Source organism: Podarcis tiliguerta (assembly GCF_965153285.1).
Source record: "Podarcis tiliguerta genome assembly, chromosome: 2".
NCBI classification, from domain to species: Eukaryota; Metazoa; Chordata; class Lepidosauria; order Squamata; family Lacertidae; genus Podarcis; species Podarcis tiliguerta.
This window is the reverse complement of record NC_139535.1, coordinates 62509639-62525413: the sequence shown is the minus strand read 5'-3', so window position 1 is coordinate 62525413 and position 15775 is coordinate 62509639. Positions and strand designations below refer to the sequence as shown.

The following is a 15775-nucleotide window of genomic DNA, read 5'->3' as shown; positions in this document are numbered from 1 at the left end:
CATCCAACTATTTTAAGCAATAGGTAAATAGAGAATAGTGGTGGGTTATGACTGCTCTTCTTCAGCATTAGCGTTTACATTCTTTGTCAAGTTCCGTTTCAGTGGTTATTGACAACTCTGAGTCTTTCTGCTGCTGGATGAAACTACTAAACTGGTGGCAGTAATTAGTGTATCAATTGCTGCTGGCAACACAGTGCTCATTTCAAATCAAGAGAGGTTCCAGTTTTTAAAAGGAAGTTTTATTTTAACAATTTTCACTTAAGCGCAAACACCTAAAAGTAAATCACAATACAATGAAAGATTAAATCAAGGCCTCAGATTTCATACGAACACCAAGACCAAAATCCTAAAGGTAGCCGTATTGCGTCTCACATTTCCCCATTAACTTAAAAAGCTTAAATGTGCCTTACAAGATATTAAAAAGAAAAAACTAGAACTAACATGCCAAATGTTCACTTTTGAGATTCCAACACAGCTCCTATATCTTGTTTGTACAAAAAGGCATGTTCTTGAACATGCTCTGAAAACAGCATCTGGTGTTATATGGTATAAGAGCAACATTTAACATAATTGAAACAGCTTTAACCTAAATACGCTTACTGCTCAAATACACTCCTACAACAAAAACTGGAAAAAAGCTGAAAATTGTTTAACAGGAACTTCTTTACTTGACTTATATCCTAGATGAATGTTTCAGCATATTCAAAAATACTGAACCTGAATGTTTTAAAATGATCCTGATTTCACTTACAAGTAAAGCATAAATCACAAGCTTGTATTGCAAAACTGTTAAACTTAGTTTGTTTTGTTTTCTTAAAAAAAGTTGACCAAAAATTAGGAGACCAGTTACATTCCCCAGCCCCCACTCATGTTGGACATGTTCGACATTCCAGCCATGCCATTCACTCCCATGGATGCACGATTCCCACTGCTGTAGTAGCTGCTGTTCATTGCACTCTGGTTACCTAAGACAGATAACAAATAAGACAATTTAGTGCAGTCACTTACATACATGGCACCACATTTCACTCACCCCAAAGTTATCCTTATAACCTTGCTTTAGATCCTGTACTAACCCACAATGGAAGTGGCAGGCTAGCTTCATATAGACTGGATCCAACTGTGCATCAGCCAACATCATCTTTTAAGTGTTGTTTTTTTAATCTAGTTACTGAAAGCTTTTCCTGCTCACTCATCTAGACTGATTTTCTAGCTGAAACCAAGTACAGTGGTGCCCCGCAAGACGAATGCCTCGCAAGACGGAAAACCCGCTAGACGAAAGGGTTTTCAGTTTTGGAGGTGCTTCGCAAAACGAATTTCCTATGGGCTTGCTTTGCAAGACGAAAATGTCTTGCGAGTTGCTGCGATTTTTTTTCGCTCCCCACCCCCATTTTCTAAGGCACTAAGCTGCTAATAGCCTTTTAGCAGCTAATCCACTAATCCCTTAAGCCTTTAATAGCCGCTAATAGCGCTAATCCGCTAATGGGGTTGCTTCGCAAGACGAAAAAAAGCTAGACGAAGAGACTCACAAAACGGATTCTTTTCGTCTTGCGAGGCACCACTGTATTTGGACAATATAATATTTTAACTTAACTTTTTCAAGACAAGTTGATCCTTGCATTAGGTGGATAGCTAACTGCATAACACATCCAAGACTAATAAAAACATCTTACCATATCCGCTCATGCTGCTTTGACCACCATAGCCTCCTCCATAACCCCCACTCAACTGCTGGTTAGCTGGACCACCGTAACTGGATTGGCTTCCTTTCAAGTTAAGGACACGCATGTTAAGAACTTGGCTACAGTCACCTTCTACAAAAAGCATATGCCTACATGCTACCTTAAAAGGGCGAGTTTGCTCCTAGTTCACTGTGTAGCTGAACTGTAATTTGAGAAGATTCTTCCTAATTTGCTCTTCTCAGGAATTTATTTGCAGATAAGCAATTTTAGATTCTTATAGCACCTGAGTTTTCAAATTATATGAACAATTGAATTAGAAGCAGAGGAGGGTGTTCTCCCACTGAAACTGCTATTTTATTTCTTGGCCATCATTCATTTCAAACCTATTGACCTAATCTGAAGTAGCATTTAGCAATATAGAGCATAGCCTTCATTACGTGGCTAACAGACAACACAAACCCTTCTGTATATGTAGCTTTAAACAGCTCAGGGGAGGTGCCAAAAGAAGTTAGCCTTTCCAAGCTGTGACTAGGAAACCTGCACCTGACCCACAACACCTTTCTACATTTTTGTACAAACTAAATGCAAAATACAGCTGGTAACCCATTTCACATCTCTGCAAAACTCTTTTGCAGTTGAGGATATGAAGATTGCTTTATTTAACTTAATTGTACCTTGTAAAACACGAAGCCATTCTGCAAAGTGCTACTAAAACAGCATATGCACCCCATACAAATAAAACGAACCACCACTTCAGAATAAAACTTTTTAATACAAGCAAACCAAGCTTCTGAAGTTTTATAATTTGGTTTTACTGAATATCCAAGTATTCAAATATTCAGGTTAACAGGATATCCAATAAGAGGAACCACCATTGTGGTATAATCTTTGCCAGTTTAATTATACCTTCTATTCAACATTCCTACCCTCACCCTCCCAGAAGTGACTGCTGTAGGTAGAAAACTGTAGCAACATTACAGACAACAAGCATCTCTTCCTCCAAACACCCAATGTTACCACTCTGCACCCTGGAAATCACTCATGCTACCATTCAGTTTTTATTTAACAGTCTCAATTGTCAAAATGTAGACCCAAAAGGTTTATATACCTGCCAATGTGTTCGTGTTCCAATCTTGAACTACCCCTTCTGTTTCCTTGACTGTGATTAAGACAGAATGTTAAATATTAGTTTTAGGCCACCAAGAATAAGCAGAATTGTAAAACATAGCCAGTTTTGTTAAACATCAGCGAGGCAACATGAAACTGAATTGCTTACACATACCCATTGCTCCCATCATTTGACTGCCATATGCACCACCACTTCCTCCAGCTGTGGAATTCAAGAAGAGTTCTACATATCGGTGTTCTAAGGAAACAAAAAATAGCAACGCTCTGAACACAAACAGTTCAACTTACCTCATGTACAGTACAAAGGACTTAGCCACCTTGATGCAAAACTTGAAGGCTATTCAATTCTGAGAATCATGAGCAGTAGTGAACATCACACTCACCAAGTTACCACACTGTTAACATGCAAAGCCAGTATAGTAAACGGATTCATTCTACTCTACAGTTTTTTTTAAAAAGTGCATACATCTGCAGGGGAGCTTTAACTTACGCATATTTGCTTTGTCTTTGGACATTGCAGCAACAGCATCCTCATGAGTAGCGAACTCAACATCTGCCTCTCCTGTTACTCGACCATCAGGCCCAATTTCAATGTGTACTCTTACAGGATTAAGAGGCGAGAAGAACTAGGTAGAAAAGACAGTCATGAACTCAATGAAAATTTCTCAGGCAATGTTCTGCAGCAACAAATCCAAATAAAAATGTCAAGACAGTCACTTACATTGTAAATGTCGTTCTCTGTAGCTCTGTAAGGTAATCCTCTCATGTGCACACAGTGACCAGTTGTGCTTTGGAAAGTAGAGGATCCATCCCCATACCTGTGGTCTGACATCCCTGTGGAAACAGTCCATTCTAAATCTTTTGTATGTAGGACAAGTTTCCGCAACTGCCCTAATCAAGAATTCTTACCTCTTCCAAATCGATCCGATCCAAAGCCATAGCCATCATTATATCCATTATAGTCATCATAACCACCATAACCTGCAACCCACAATTTAGAGTATGTTGAAAATGATCTTCCAACAGAACTATCTGTTTTTGAATAAGAAAGCTATATATATTTACCTCCTCCATATGCACCACGTCTCATTCTTTCAAAACCACTTCCTCTACCAAGGCTGTTGTAGCCTCTTCCCACGCCTGGCCGGTCATAAGGACCTGGCCTCTGCATGGCCATAAGCTTGCGAGGAGGATCATAATGAGTGCGCACTTCTGCTCTGCTACTCTTGAAGATTTCAATGTACCTAAAAGGTTCACACACATAAAACTAGTTGAGTTTTTTAAAATTTGCATATTAGGTTATACAATATAATACATTACAATACCACAGCCTTGGAACTGGCAATTTTAAGCCAGAATTTTTACGTTTAGTCATAGAAAATAATCCAAGGCTAATTCAGTAAATCAGTTTGAGGTTGCTCATTAAGATATCCCAACCTTAAGGGTTAGGGAGAGCAAACTAGTTTAAGCTTCTGAAGAATCAGAACTTGGAGGGACTAATGTCCACTCAACAGCACCCATATTTTGCTCATATGGCAATATGCAAGAGGGTTAGAAATCCAGCCTCCGCCAGAATTCTAATCCATCAGTACACTCCAAAAAGCACTATGTGCTCATGAGCCCATCCTATGCATTGGCATAGCAAATTAGCAAATGCAAAAAATGTGCATGCTTCAATTAATACGTCACAAAACTTAGAATAAATCCCTTTGTGACATTTTCGGAAATTATGTGTTTATGTGAAAAATTTTACAAGAAAATGTTACATCAATATATAGAACAAGTTTAGTAATCACATTTTCTTATGGTAATAAAATGCTAAGTGTCTTTAGAGCTAGAGGCATAATTGGTGCTATTAGAAAAATTTAAAGCCATAATCTCTCAACTTCCTTAAATATTATTTAAACTTGTTCAGAATGAACAGTTTTGAGAGGTCTAGGGAAGGGTAGATGAACTAGCCTTTCACAGCCAGTTTGCACAAACATAACAAAAATTAACGTTTCATTATAAAATTGGGGGTGTTAGTAGAGCATGAAATTACATGTTGTGAGGCGAGCACTTAAGAAGAGAGAATATGGATTTAATAACAGTTTACCATAAGAAGAGCGACATATCCAACCAACCATCCATCCCCACCTGTGCCCTATTCTTTCCTTGTGTTTCTTTAGAGCCTTTTCAGCTATTTCCTGTGAAGCAAACTGCACGAAGGCCTCCCCCGTACTCCTCCCCTGGAAGTCCACCGGCAATGTTATCCCATTTGGCACGATTTCCAACCCTTCAACCCAAGGACAAATAACCCCAGTAGGGGGGTAATATTAACATCACAAGCCCAATCATGATTTTCTTATAGCTTTAAAATACACCAGAAGTTATACTTTATAAATTTCAGAATCAGTAAACCATACTATTAAACACTATAAAAGAAACATGTCAACAATAAACACTTATTACATACTATTTAAAAGATTCTTAACTCAGCCTGCTTGTATAAAAGACATTTCTGTAACATTTTGATTAATATTATTTCCAATTAGTGCAGGATGTGTTAAGAAAAACATTAAAGCAGCAATTTACTAATAAATAAATTCAATCGAACAATTAAAATTCCTCTAAAAATGTCAATTCTAGATCTTAACAAGAATCAAATTAAACTCAAAAGATAATTTCATGCAAAATATTTAACAGATCTAGTAACAAAATCAAAGATTTGCATTTTCATAAACACTTCATTTCAAGACACTGTATATACATATTAAATTTTATGAAGAAAAAACAACTTGGGGAAAAATATTTCAACAGAAATCTAATACGGTGCAAGTTGATCTATTTATCACAATTCATCAGAGTACATTCACACTTATCTGGACTACTGCAATATATTCCAAACATTCTGATGTAACGCTCACTTCCATTTGCTTTAACATTTCAGTTTCAATAGTTTTTAAAAGCAAATTACTTTATGACATACCAAACCTTGAAGCAAATATTTTAAAACCTATCAGACAAATGCTTATTTTCTGTATTCCTTTTACATGTCATAAAGAGCTTCTACTACACATGTGAGCATTTCCTTCCATCCATTCAACCAAGCTAAAGTTATAACATTTATTCAATAACCTTATTCTAGACACTCAAATTTAAGAAAGCATTCTAAATGTTTGGCTGAGTGGAGTGGAAGAGTTAAAATGGCAACTTTGCTTCCAATCTTTACTTTATGGTTTAACGATTAGTTAGTCCTTAAAGCTTTGCAGGGTTAGACTGGAATAAAGTTTACTTGCTACATCAAGTTTTAGAGACAGTTCTCAAATTATCAAATAATTTAAACTACTGTTTTTGTCTTTAAAAACACCTAAAGCATAACCATACAGAATTGGCCATTCAAGGATTATTTATTATTAGTTGGCTAGGCATTACTTCAGTGCCATTGCAATTCTAATCTTTACCAATACAGCTATAGCTAGAACTTATACCCCACATACCTGAGAAAAACTGAACAATTTCTTCCTTGCTACAACCAAATGGAAGTCCTCTAAGACGTACAAAACCATCATTAGCCGTATCAGGGCTGTTAGGACCAGTATGCTTCAGAACCCAATCCATTTCAACGTTGTTTGACTTGAAGACTGCAAGAGGCACTTAGAATTAATGAATTTTGGAACATGGCACAAAAAGGTCAATGCACGACATTCATTTGGAGAACAGGTTCACATTTACATACACACAGAAGAATAACCATGCATCTAAGCTCCACCCAACTGAAGAGCTACTTAAGTCAGTTACTATGTCAATTCAATCCAAACCTTCAACATATCTGTGTCCCATTGTTTCTCTGTCTTTTTTCAATGCCAGCTTCACATCTTCTTCGGTCTCCAGTTCAACAAATGCTTCTCCGCTTGGTCTTCCTTCCCTTGTGTAGATAAAACGGACCCCTGAAGATCCATTTAGTATTTTGCATTCTAAGAAAGAGCGGAAGAACAAGTTTAACACACTGTCAGAAGCACCACTAACTTCATCAAGGACTTCTAACTGTGCAAAGGTTTGGCTTGTACGGCTACAATCTGATGTGTGTCCTTGAAATCTCAATAGAAGTCAATAAGGTTCTTTCAAGTAAACAGTCTCATCCCGCAGTACAGAATATATTATTTATGTAATTATATGTTTAACTTCAAAAAAGAACAAAAGCAAAATTAACTTAGCCATAATATTATTATGGGGGTGGAAAGTGACAAAGGAAACATAAACTTATGATCTTTATTGCTGTTCTCATTACCATGAGCTGTCATTCTCATTTCTTTGCAGTTTTAAGCATTGTAGTCCTTAATACTATTTGAAGTAAACAGCACAAATCTAACCATGTCTACTCAAAAGTAAGTCCTGAATCCAATGAGGTTTACTCCCAGGTAAGTGGGGTTAGGATTGGAGCCTAAATTGTGAACTGTTATATCCTTGAAGGCAGCTTCCCCTATTACCAGAGGGGAAAGTACTTAATTGTCCATTTTACTCTTTTTCTAATTCAGAGTTCTAGATTTAATCTAACCTGCAACACGGAAGTTCTTACGGAGGAAAGGGTATGGAGAAAAAAAGAACTCTACAGCTTGTTTACCTTTCACTACAGTAACGGAGAAAGGGAAGGAGCCCGCTCCATGGAGACGGGGGGGGGAGGGAGAAGCAGAGACGCGAACGGCTCTTACCGGAGAAAAACCTCTGCACCTCATCCGCGGAGCAGGACCAAGGCAACCCTCGCACTTTCACGACATACCCCTCGCCGCCTTCGGTGTTTAACATCATGCTGGAAGTGAGCGTGGTCTCCGTTTCGCCTTCTGTTGCTACGGGGCAAACAAAGACGTCGCCACACTGAGTGGGGCAGGAGATCGGCAACGGAGCAACTCGCCCGCCCAAACTCGCCGCTCGCCCTCCCTCTTCCCCACTCCTCAAGTCTCTTCCCCACGTACACATGGCAAACCGAAATGCTGGTCCCCCGCGGGCGGGTTTTAGGGTCGCTTCGCCTCTGCGAACCAAGTGGGCCGGGCGGCGGCGGCGGCGCGCTCTAGGTTCACTTATGAAATGGCGCCGACGGAGGACTTGCGTTTCCGCTCGGCCGAGCCCTGGCGCCGCCTCAGAAAAAAACAGGCCTCGGTCGTCGACAGCAGTCCGAAGAACCGGCTGCGCAGAGAGGCCCCTCACTAGTCGAAGCAAAAAATACTCGCGGAACCCGAACTGGGGCAGGACTAACGGCTACAAAACTACGATGGGGCTCACCTGCTTCTTGCGCGGCGTGGCCGAAAAGGCAGCTCACGGCGCGTGCGCGCACATCCCCACCCGGCGCATGCGCTGCGCTTCCTGCCCAGCCCTCCCCCCAGCCGAAAATACAAGCGCCACTTGCGCATGACTTGTAGCAGACAAAACTCCCCCCGCCCCCTCCCCGCTGCGAGTCCAAGGCTACCAATCGCTGTGCGCTTTTATTTGGGAATACACCCCTAGTGAACTTAATGGCATTTACTTCCGAGTAAAACAAAGTTGGTAGGATTCCGCCGCCCCCTCCCGCAAAAACCGTTCCTGCTCCCGTCCTGCTTAGCCTGCCCAACTCAATCCCCGCTCATCGTACGCATGCGCCGAAGAACAAAGCCAGCCCCCTCCCCCAAGTTGGCTCTTTTGATTTGCCCTTACAAGCAAGACTGCGAGGCCTATACCCTTCGTTGCATAATCAAGCGGTGGAGTCATCCATGTTGTACGTGCTCTCAACGCACACGGAAATGGCCATCAAACATGGCAGCACCGACAAATCACCACATTTCGCTCAAGACAGCACCAATGGCACCGCAAGCTGTACCAGTATAAGACTAATGTACAATGTCGGTATAATTAGCCTCTTCCAACTCAAAATGGCACAGGACTACAAAGTTGGGGGCTACAAAGACCTAACGCTTCCTTACATGCTTTATACTTTAATGCCACTCCCTTGATGATCGGGAAATTAAGCCCCAACTAATTATTCCACCTCTTTCCACTTTAACCCGATTCCACACGACCTCGTGCGCCCAATTCTGCTTATGGAACATTCTGGTTCCATAATTCATGGAAATGGCAATTTTACCAACATAGGCACCAATTGCAAAGCCCCCAAATAATACAGCCGAAACAAAAATCCAACCTGAAATTGCGAGTGCCAGAGGCACTTTGTGAAAGGGGAGACACGCGGCAAGGGGCGAGGACTGCAAGAAGCAACTTCAACCGCGTCTCCCCACAAGAAGGGCGGGCCTCGGTTCCCAGAGCGCGGGAGTGAAGGGTCGAGCTCTCCTTGGCAGCAGAGCCAAGAGGGCGGGACAGGAGAAAAAGCAGAGGCGGGTCGCCGCTATGGATTGGCTGAGCACAGGCGGGATTCTTGAAGGGACGCGAAGGCGCGGGAAGAGCTTCCCTCAGTTCCTTCCTGAAGCCGGGCAAACAAAGACCGCTCGCCATGTACCCCCCCGCCAAGCGCCCCTGCGTCGGACCCAGTGCGTTGGACCGCAGCTTCCAAAAACGCCTGAAGAAAATCACCATTGAAGGGAATATCGGTAAGTGCCTGACCTGTTTGCTTGATAGGAATGTCTTCACTTTGGTGTCTGCCTTTTTAAAAACTAACTCCTGTAAATTAACGGTGGCAAAAATGAAAATTCAAGGAGGGCTTCCTATTTATCTATTTATAAACACAGAGCTATTGGGACGGCAGTGGAGTACACTTTTCCCCTCTGTCCCAGTAGCAAGGCTTCCGGCGCCAAATTACAGCTAGGAAGACGGACGTTGATATGGCGGGATTTAAGGCGCCGGCGCCTAAACATTGATAAGGACAGTGCTGTGTTCGCCTGTTACCTCTGCTAAAAACACTGCTCAAGGCTGTCTTTACCTGTTTACTGAATAGATTCACAGTATATGCTTATGCAACATCCGCTTATATAATATTAGGCCTTAAAAAAAATCAATGGTAACAAAAACAGTTTTTAAGACAAGTCACTCCAAAGGTCTGGATTGAAACAGCCAAGTCATACAACAGGCTTCAATGAAAAGGGTAAGAAAGCCATAAAAACCTGGAGCTTCTCATACTCAATACATACTCCAATGCTTCTCTAAGTACACTTATTTTCTGCCCTCATACCTTCCACACAACACGTTTTGTCATTTGGAGGTAGAAAACCAAGTTACACAACGTTATAAATGCATTCCAAATCAGGAGCTTGGGGAAGAAGGCGTAAATAGGATTCATAAGAGAAAGAAGAGCCTAGCCTTGCAAGTGTTTTAATACCTCAGCTTCTGGAAAGGCCAGTGTGTGTCTCTGTATTATGCTACCAATGTCTTATCCTAATACTAGCTGAATTTTCTTAACAGCTGCAGGGAAGTCCACATTTGTCCAACTACTAGCAAGGAACAGTGATGAGTGGGAAATAATTCCTGAACCAATTGCCAAGTGGTGCAACATCCAGACAACTGAAAATGAGTCTGAAGTAAGTAAGCATGCTGGCCCCCTAGTGCTAAATGTTGCAATACCACAAATGTTGCAATAGTCAATGTAACTTAGCAATACTTTATGCTTCTTAGGTTACACTAGATGCTGTTTTACTTTCCAAAGCAGATGTTTGGTATGTTTAACAACCAAGTGACAAGATTACTGACAGACTTTCTTTTTTATCATTATCAGGAACTTTCAACATCTCAAAAGAGTGGTGGAAATCTACTTCAGATGTTGTACAGCAAACCTACAAGATGGGCTTATACATTCCAGACCTATGCCTGTTTGAGTAGAGTTAAAGCACAATTAAAACCAATTTCTGCCAAGTTACTTGAAGCAGAACATCCTGTACAGTTTTTTGAGAGATCAGTCTACAGTGATAGGTAAGAGCATGCATACATTTACAGAAATAAGATATTGGTAGAATTAAGTCATTTTAAATGTAAACAGTACAGTGAAAGACCCACTGAGTTTCTCTTCAGGTACACAGTATCAATTTGCATTTAAAAGCCTTTTCTATTACAGGTATGTGTTTGCCTCCAACTTATTCGAATCAGGAGACATCAATGAAACAGAGTGGGCAATTTATCAGGATTGGCATGCATGGCTTCTGAACCAGTTTGACTCCAGCCTACAGCTAGATGGCATTATCTACCTCAGGACTACCCCTGAGGTATGCTTCCTTCTCCCCAAACTGACTAGTTTTAGATGCAATACTAGTACCAGAACTAGGAGCTCTTGATACTGAATAGAGTACACACAACTCCCCATTTGCACAGGGGTTGTGTTCTGAAACACCATACACAGCAGGATGCACACAAGCCCACCGTTCCGCAGCCAAAAATGGCGCATGTGCCAGTGGTCACACATGCCTTGACGGTGTGCAAATGGGGAGTTGCCTGTATTGTGCTAAGCTTTTACTAAGCTTTTACTTAATCAAATTTGAATATGTCTTGAAGAGTAACTTTTGTCCTAGACACTAAACATGGGCAAATCACAATCTTACCTTTTAGTCCAATATTCATGAACAGCAACTTGATGCTTGATTTTACCCAGAAACAGTCCTGCTCAGTTAAAGAGCACTGTAAACCTAGATCTCAAACCTTTTAACAAGACATTCTGATGTCAACAGAATCTACATAAACACTGTTGCCGAGAGACAACAATGGGCTTATGTAGTCCTTTTAAACATTCTTATTTGTAGGATATCCATCTAAACTAAAGCATTGTTAAAATCTTCTGTATCCTTCTCTCAATAACAATGTTTTACTTGCATTGTCAGGAGACTGCAATCCATTTTCTTAAGTTTACTAAGCATTAAGAAGGCTGGAGTACCAAGCCTATGTAGTTGGGAGCAAATTCAGTTCATCACACTTGCTTCCAAGTCAGCATGCTTTGAATCAAAGTATTAGGCTGTGTTTAAGCTAATTGAAAAGTTTTGATATTAAAGTTTAAGAAGCTAGTATACCTAAGTCCAACACTGATGATTAGGTAGCACTCATTTTAGATATATGTAAAGTTTAAGTAGATATAAATTTACAGCAATTCACTGAAGGTAACGATTAGTTAGATACATGTGAGAACTTTTCATAATAACCACTCGGCGTGCTAAATGTTATATTGTGACATAAAAAATTACAGAAATGCATGGAGAGGCTACGCCATAGAGGCAGAGAAGAAGAACAAGGAATTCCACTGGAATATCTAGAAAACCTTCACTATAAACATGAAACCTGGCTTTATGAGAAGACAATGAAGTAAGAACTTGCATAGCTTTGACACTTTCATTATGCTAGTTTTGCCCCCCCCCCCCCAAACAAAAAGCCTGCCATTTTTATCATCGCTGCAATCAAAGTTGTTACTAGATTATTATGTTTAGGTCATTATATTACTACTTTTTCTTAAAGGTAACTTAAAGAATGCCATACTGAAATGGCAAAAAGTGTTATCTTGCAACACAGTGGCTACATACTTCTAAAAGTGTTTTAGGTGCTGCTGGTGCTTGTTGTCTTTAGGAGATGCAACCCTAACTTGACTCGAAGTTTAAGCCACAAATTCTATAAACATAACAGTTTAGAAACTGAGAGGTTAACAAATGGGATGTCATTGAGATTCCTTATTTTTAAGTTAATTGATATTTCTTCCAAGTAAACACTGAACTTTGTGGATTTTGTTTTGTAGGGTGGATTTTGACCATCTTAGAGACATACCAGTTCTGGTTTTAGATGTTAATGATGATTTCAAAAATGATGAAATAAAACAAGAATACTTATTGGAAAAAGTAAGTATCTTCCATCCTATGTTTTTTAAAGCCCACGTGCTTGATTTAGCTCAATCTACCTTTTGTAGTCAGAAATTCCACGAGGGCTTAAATGGCCCATAGCTGACCTTTTCTTGCTTACAACTTTATTTTTTAAACCATGGGTAGGCAAACTAAGGCCCGGGGGCTGGATCCGGCCCAATCACTTTCTAAATCCAGCCTGCTGACAGTCTGGGAACCAGCATGTTTTTACATGAGTAGAATATGTGCTTTTATTTAAAATGCATCTCTGGGTGCAGAGAAATTCATTCATTTTTATTTATTTTTCAAAATATAGTCTGGCCCCCCACAAGGTCTGAGGGATCTCTTGCACTAAGCTTGACTAGTGTTTTATACACATGAATCAAATGCCATTAAATTAAAGTCAAATTTCCAAATCAGTGTATTAGACTGCTGCCATGAAAGTTGTCTGCTACAGGTTAGATTATCTAATGTGCAGAATGCTAAACATTACTAGCTAGCTTTTTTCCTCATGAGACCTCCATGGACATTTTATAGCCAAACTCACATGCAAATGTTTAATACCTGGTTTGGCCCTAGGGTTTTGATCAGAATTGTTTTCAATACCTCATTCACGTATCTTGTTTTTACAGGTCAAGGCTTTTTTGACAACTTAGCAACTAAAAATACCAGTCTAGGAGGATATTTGGAGAAGTGCCATTTTATCTAGTGTATAACTTTGTACAGTAAACAGTCCCTGCTTTCTTTGTATGGACATAAGGTGAAAGGTTGCTACCCAGCAGAAAAGAAAATCTTTAATACATAGATGTAAAAAGCTATTCAAGATACTGGGATCGTTTTCAGAATCAACTCATCTTGTGGTCTGAGTTTCTCTGAGGTAAAATGAGAGAATTTGTGCATCTTGCAAAAATATACAACTTGGAAGAAATTCTACTCATTACTGGAAGTGTCTAAAAAGCTTACTTCAAAGTTGTTTTGTTCAGATAACTTGTTTTGTGTAAATCAGATATGTTTTAGGTACAATAAACATTTTGTAAATAAAACCTCTGTGAATACCTTCATCAGAACTTGACTGCAGCAAATGTTTTTTCCAAGAGAACAAGGCCACTACATTCACATGTACTATTGGCCATGTGCTTTCAGGAACTAAACTGAGACAGATCAGGTATCTCACCAGCATGTGCCCACTCTTTGGTGCATTTAAAGCATATTCTTATCAATACACCCATTTCTTAGTCACAGGGGTTCATAACATAAGAACTGGCAGGTTGAGAAATGTCAAGATTTAAGACTAGCAGGGTTTTTTTGTGGGGTGGGGGTTGTATGAGATTATGGAGGAAAACTAAAACAGTTTAGAACCATGAAATGTATAATCTTTACCTTAGAAGCAAATCAAAGTTCAACAGTGCTCTGGAGTGAAACTATATACAATACAGAGGAACTTTTTTATTTATACGGAAAGACAAGTTTTCCTTTAAGTTTGATTGGTTTTTTTCCTATAAAGGTCTTGCTCCTCACCTTTGCTTAGGTAGATGAAGCAGAGCAATTAAAATATTTCTAAGTAAAGGACAGCTTGGCTAGCTGAGCCTATTGCTAGTTCCATAATTGAAGAGAGGAAGGAATTGGGCATCTTGCTAAAGAGTCACTGCCACGTGCGCCCTGAAACCCGGAACCCAGCACAGCCAATTCTTTATGGCTCGATTAAGATGTCGGGGAGGCTATTATTTTTATTTTCCAAGCGTGCCAGCAACACATGGCAGGGCCATCTTCAGCAGACACGCCGCGGAGCAAACAGCGCGGTGCTTTGTGCAAGGAAACGCGCGGTGGGGGGGGGGGCGGAGGACTGGGACAAGTTCGACGCGCGACGTCCGACCAGTCTCCGAACCGCCGTCGGTCACGTGTCGCGCTACCCTCCATTTCGGGGATTTCTACTTATCGAAACAGCTTTTCTCTCCCCCCCCCGCCCACTATTTACAGCCCGATCCGCCCCCCCCCCCGCAGTCCTAGAGCTAGTCACGTTATTCTCTTCCCTGCCGTCGCCTCACTATAAGCAAATAAGGGCCCAACGTTGGGGGGGGCGGAGAGAGGAAGAGAAACGGGAGAAAGGCGGCCGATTCCAGCTGTGGCGGCCTCCGAGCGCGGCTCTACCGCGCCTCCACTGCCGCCTAGGCCCCGGAATGGCCGCCGAGCGCGCAGATTGGGCAACACCCACCACAATGGCGGAGGCAGGACGTGGTCAAAGGAGAGAAGGGGGGCGGGAGGAGAGAGAAGAAAGGGAAGAGAAAAGGAGGAAGGCACAGAGCATATAAAGGGAGAGGGCCCGGGAGAGCGAAGGGCGCGCTCCCGCCGCTTTCCCCACTGGGGAGGCTGGTGGCGGCGAGAGGCCTAGAAAGGAAGGGATGAGGGAGCCTCGTTGGACTTACACAGGCAGGCAGAGCGGAGGACCGAGGCGTCTGCGCCGAAGCCCCTCCTCTCCCCCTCCCCCCTCCCCCGATCTGCGCCAGCGCTCGAAAGCCGCAGCAGCAACGGCCTTAACGGCCGCGGATTCCTTCCGCCGCCGCCGCTTCCTTGCCAGTTGGCGGCGCCCACTCACCCAGGCCGGGGATCTCTGGGCCGGTTTCTTCAGTGTGGCAGGGATCCATCGCGTCGGGCCTTTTTTCCCCGCTGTTCTTTTTGTGTGTGCGTGCTCGCGCGCAAGTCTGTCTTTCGCCCGGCGACGATCAAGGCGGCTGGCGGAGTCGATCAACCGAGCGTGGCGCTAAAACAATGAAGGAAGAACACGAGAGGTGGTTAAAAAAAAAAAAAAGCCCTCGTCGTCCAGCTTCCCCAGCCGGAACTGGCGTCGCTTCCTTCTCTCCCCCCCTCCCCGCTTCCCCATAGCGCACCTCAAATTAAGGAAGATTGTATTTTTCAGAAAAGGCCGAATCCGATCGCGCGCGCGCACCTCCCGCTTCCTCCCTCAGACTCACCAGGCTTCCTCGCAGTTGCTCTCCGCCTCTATAAATAACTCCTTCCCCCCACTTGTAGGCTTGTGACATCAGATTAAGTAACCCCTCCCCATTCCCGTCCAGCGGAACCAACCAATCGCTTGGCTACAGAGGAGCCGGAGGGGCAGCGTCTCCCCCATGCCTTGCTCTCCGTTAAAGCGCCAAGGCTCTTTTGTACCTTCAGGGTAGGAGGGCCTGTGGGGCAGGTGGGGTG

General features: G+C 42.1%; 2 protein-coding genes across 21 annotated transcripts; one reads left to right on the top strand and one right to left on the bottom strand.

Moving 5' to 3' along the window:
* Positions 1-223: 223 nt before the first annotated feature.
* HNRNPH1 (heterogeneous nuclear ribonucleoprotein H1) lies at positions 224-15761 on the bottom strand. 20 transcript variants are annotated; one of them, XM_083428565.1, is made up of 14 exons: positions 15740-15761; positions 15168-15332; positions 7502-7636; positions 6611-6766; positions 6290-6433; positions 4947-5085; positions 3876-4054; positions 3720-3791; positions 3532-3662; positions 3301-3436; positions 2965-3048; positions 2791-2841; positions 1674-1766; positions 224-965 (listed from the first exon to the last, which is right to left on the bottom strand). In XM_083428565.1, exons 2-14 carry the CDS (start codon positions 15214-15216, stop codon positions 847-849), a joined length of 1488 nt encoding a protein of 495 aa, XP_083284691.1. In that variant the 5' UTR covers positions 15217-15332; positions 15740-15761; the 3' UTR covers positions 224-846. The 20 variants fall into 20 exon arrangements, with proteins under 20 accessions (XP_083284691.1, XP_083284689.1, XP_083284678.1 ...); XM_083428563.1 differs by lacking the exon at positions 15740-15761 and adding an exon at positions 15544-15696; XM_083428552.1 differs by lacking the exon at positions 15740-15761 and adding an exon at positions 15460-15611.
* Positions 9231-13641, top strand: LOC310672047 (deoxycytidine kinase 2-like). The gene is made up of 7 exons (XM_083428587.1): positions 9231-9364; positions 10173-10288; positions 10483-10676; positions 10819-10966; positions 11935-12050; positions 12475-12574; positions 13207-13641. Exons 1-7 carry the CDS (start codon positions 9268-9270, stop codon positions 13228-13230), a joined length of 795 nt encoding a protein of 264 aa, XP_083284713.1. The 5' UTR covers positions 9231-9267; the 3' UTR covers positions 13231-13641.
* Positions 15762-15775: the final 14 nt, after the last annotated feature.

What these genes read in the sequence shown, in the direction of transcription:
- LOC310672047 (XM_083428587.1), top strand. Translation starts at nt 9,268, where the DNA reads ATGTACCCCCCCGCCAAGCGCCCCTGCGTCGGACCCAGTGCGTTGGAC. An exon ending in ACCTCAGGACTACCCCTGAG is followed by an intron (nt 10,967 to 11,934) that starts GTATGCTTCCTT and finishes AAAAAATTACAG; the next exon opens with AAATGCATGGAGAGGCTACG. An exon ending in CTTTATGAGAAGACAATGAA is followed by an intron (nt 12,051 to 12,474) that starts GTAAGAACTTGC and finishes TTTGTTTTGTAG; the next exon opens with GGTGGATTTTGACCATCTTA.
- HNRNPH1 (XM_083428565.1), bottom strand. Translation starts at nt 15,216, where the DNA reads ATGGATCCCTGCCACACTGAAGAAACCGGCCCAGAGATCCCCGGCCTG. An exon ending in AATTGTTCAGTTTTTCTCAG is followed by an intron (nt 5,086 to 6,289) that starts GTATGTGGGGTA and finishes CTTGGGTTGAAG; the next exon opens with GGTTGGAAATCGTGCCAAAT. An exon ending in ATCGGATCGATTTGGAAGAG is followed by an intron (nt 3,663 to 3,719) that starts GTAAGAATTCTT and finishes CAAAAGATTTAG; the next exon opens with AATGGACTGTTTCCACAGGG.